The sequence below is a fragment of the Haplochromis burtoni genome, unplaced genomic scaffold, assembly GCF_018398535.1.
Source record: "Haplochromis burtoni strain Fernald_Lab_line unplaced genomic scaffold, NCSU_Asbu1 Contig_7260, whole genome shotgun sequence".
Lineage (NCBI taxonomy): Eukaryota > Metazoa > Chordata > Actinopteri > Cichliformes > Cichlidae > Haplochromis > Haplochromis burtoni.
The window spans coordinates 1-1,046 of NW_024589616.1; the positions used below are offsets into that span (position 1 = coordinate 1).

Consider the following 1,046-nt stretch of genomic DNA (forward strand, 5'->3'; position numbering starts at 1 on the left):
AAGTGACTATAAGGGACAGAACACAAACGTGCTCTGCTTCCATTTGGAGCCAGTCTTAACTAAACAAGGTTTGCTGAAACAGAAAATAAAGGACATTAATTTTAACGTTCAACATTAAAAAAAAAATTACTTTAATGGAATTTTTAAATTCAGCTGTTGGGAAAAACATCACATTTGTGAAACCTGCATATTTCATAATAAGTGCATTTAATGGCATAGCTAATATTAGGTATTACTTTGTCTTTCTGTGCTTTATTTACATTTTTTCAGTGGTGGGAAACACACTACTGATGATTGTCATAATTTTGGATCATACATTGAGAAGTCCAAAACATATTGGAGTTGTGAACTTTGCATTTACAGACCTGTTAAGTAGCTCTGCTTTGATGCCAAAGCTTGTTGACATTTTTCTGTTTAACCATCACCATATCTCCTACAATGACTGCTTGGCATTCATGTTTTTCTGCTTGACCTTTTTTGCAGCACAGGCTTTTAATCTGGTTGTGTTGTCCTTTGACAGAGTCCTGGCTATCACGTACCCGCTGCACTACCAAATGAGAATCAGCCACAAGCTCATTTTATCTTTGATCGCTTTTTTCTGGCTTCTTGCAATTACTATCATACTCACTGCAGTTGGTCTTCTCACAAGACTTTCTTTCTGTGACTCTGTGGTTATTCAGAGCTTTTTCTGTGATCATGGACCTGTGTATCAGCTTGGCTGCAATGATCTTACTCCAAATCGTGTAATTGCTCATTTGGCACCAGTTCTTGTTCTTTGGGTTCCACTGGCATGTATCGTGGGAAGTTACTGCTGTATTGGTTATTCTTTGTCAAAAACTGTTACATGTAGGGAAAGACTAAAGGCTTTAAAAACCTGCACAAGTCACCTTTCATTAGTGGCAATTTATTTCCTCCCTGCACTATTTATCTTTACCTTTGGGAGTACAATACTTCCAAATGCAAGGACTGTAAGTCTATCTTTGGCCACTGTCATGCCTTTGACTTTAAATCCAATAATCTATGGTCTTCAGACACAGGAAATCAAA

At 37.3% G+C, this 1,046-nt stretch overlaps 1 protein-coding gene across 1 annotated transcript; it reads left to right on the top strand.

The window, feature by feature from the left end:
• Positions 1-134: 134 nt before the first annotated feature.
• Positions 135-1,043, top strand: LOC102312637 (olfactory receptor 1-like; the record flags this gene model as incomplete). The annotated part of the gene is made up of 1 exon (XM_005953684.1): positions 135-1,043. A coding segment is annotated over exon 1 (909 nt), but the record flags the coding sequence as incomplete, so codon positions are not given.
• Positions 1,044-1,046: the final 3 nt, after the last annotated feature.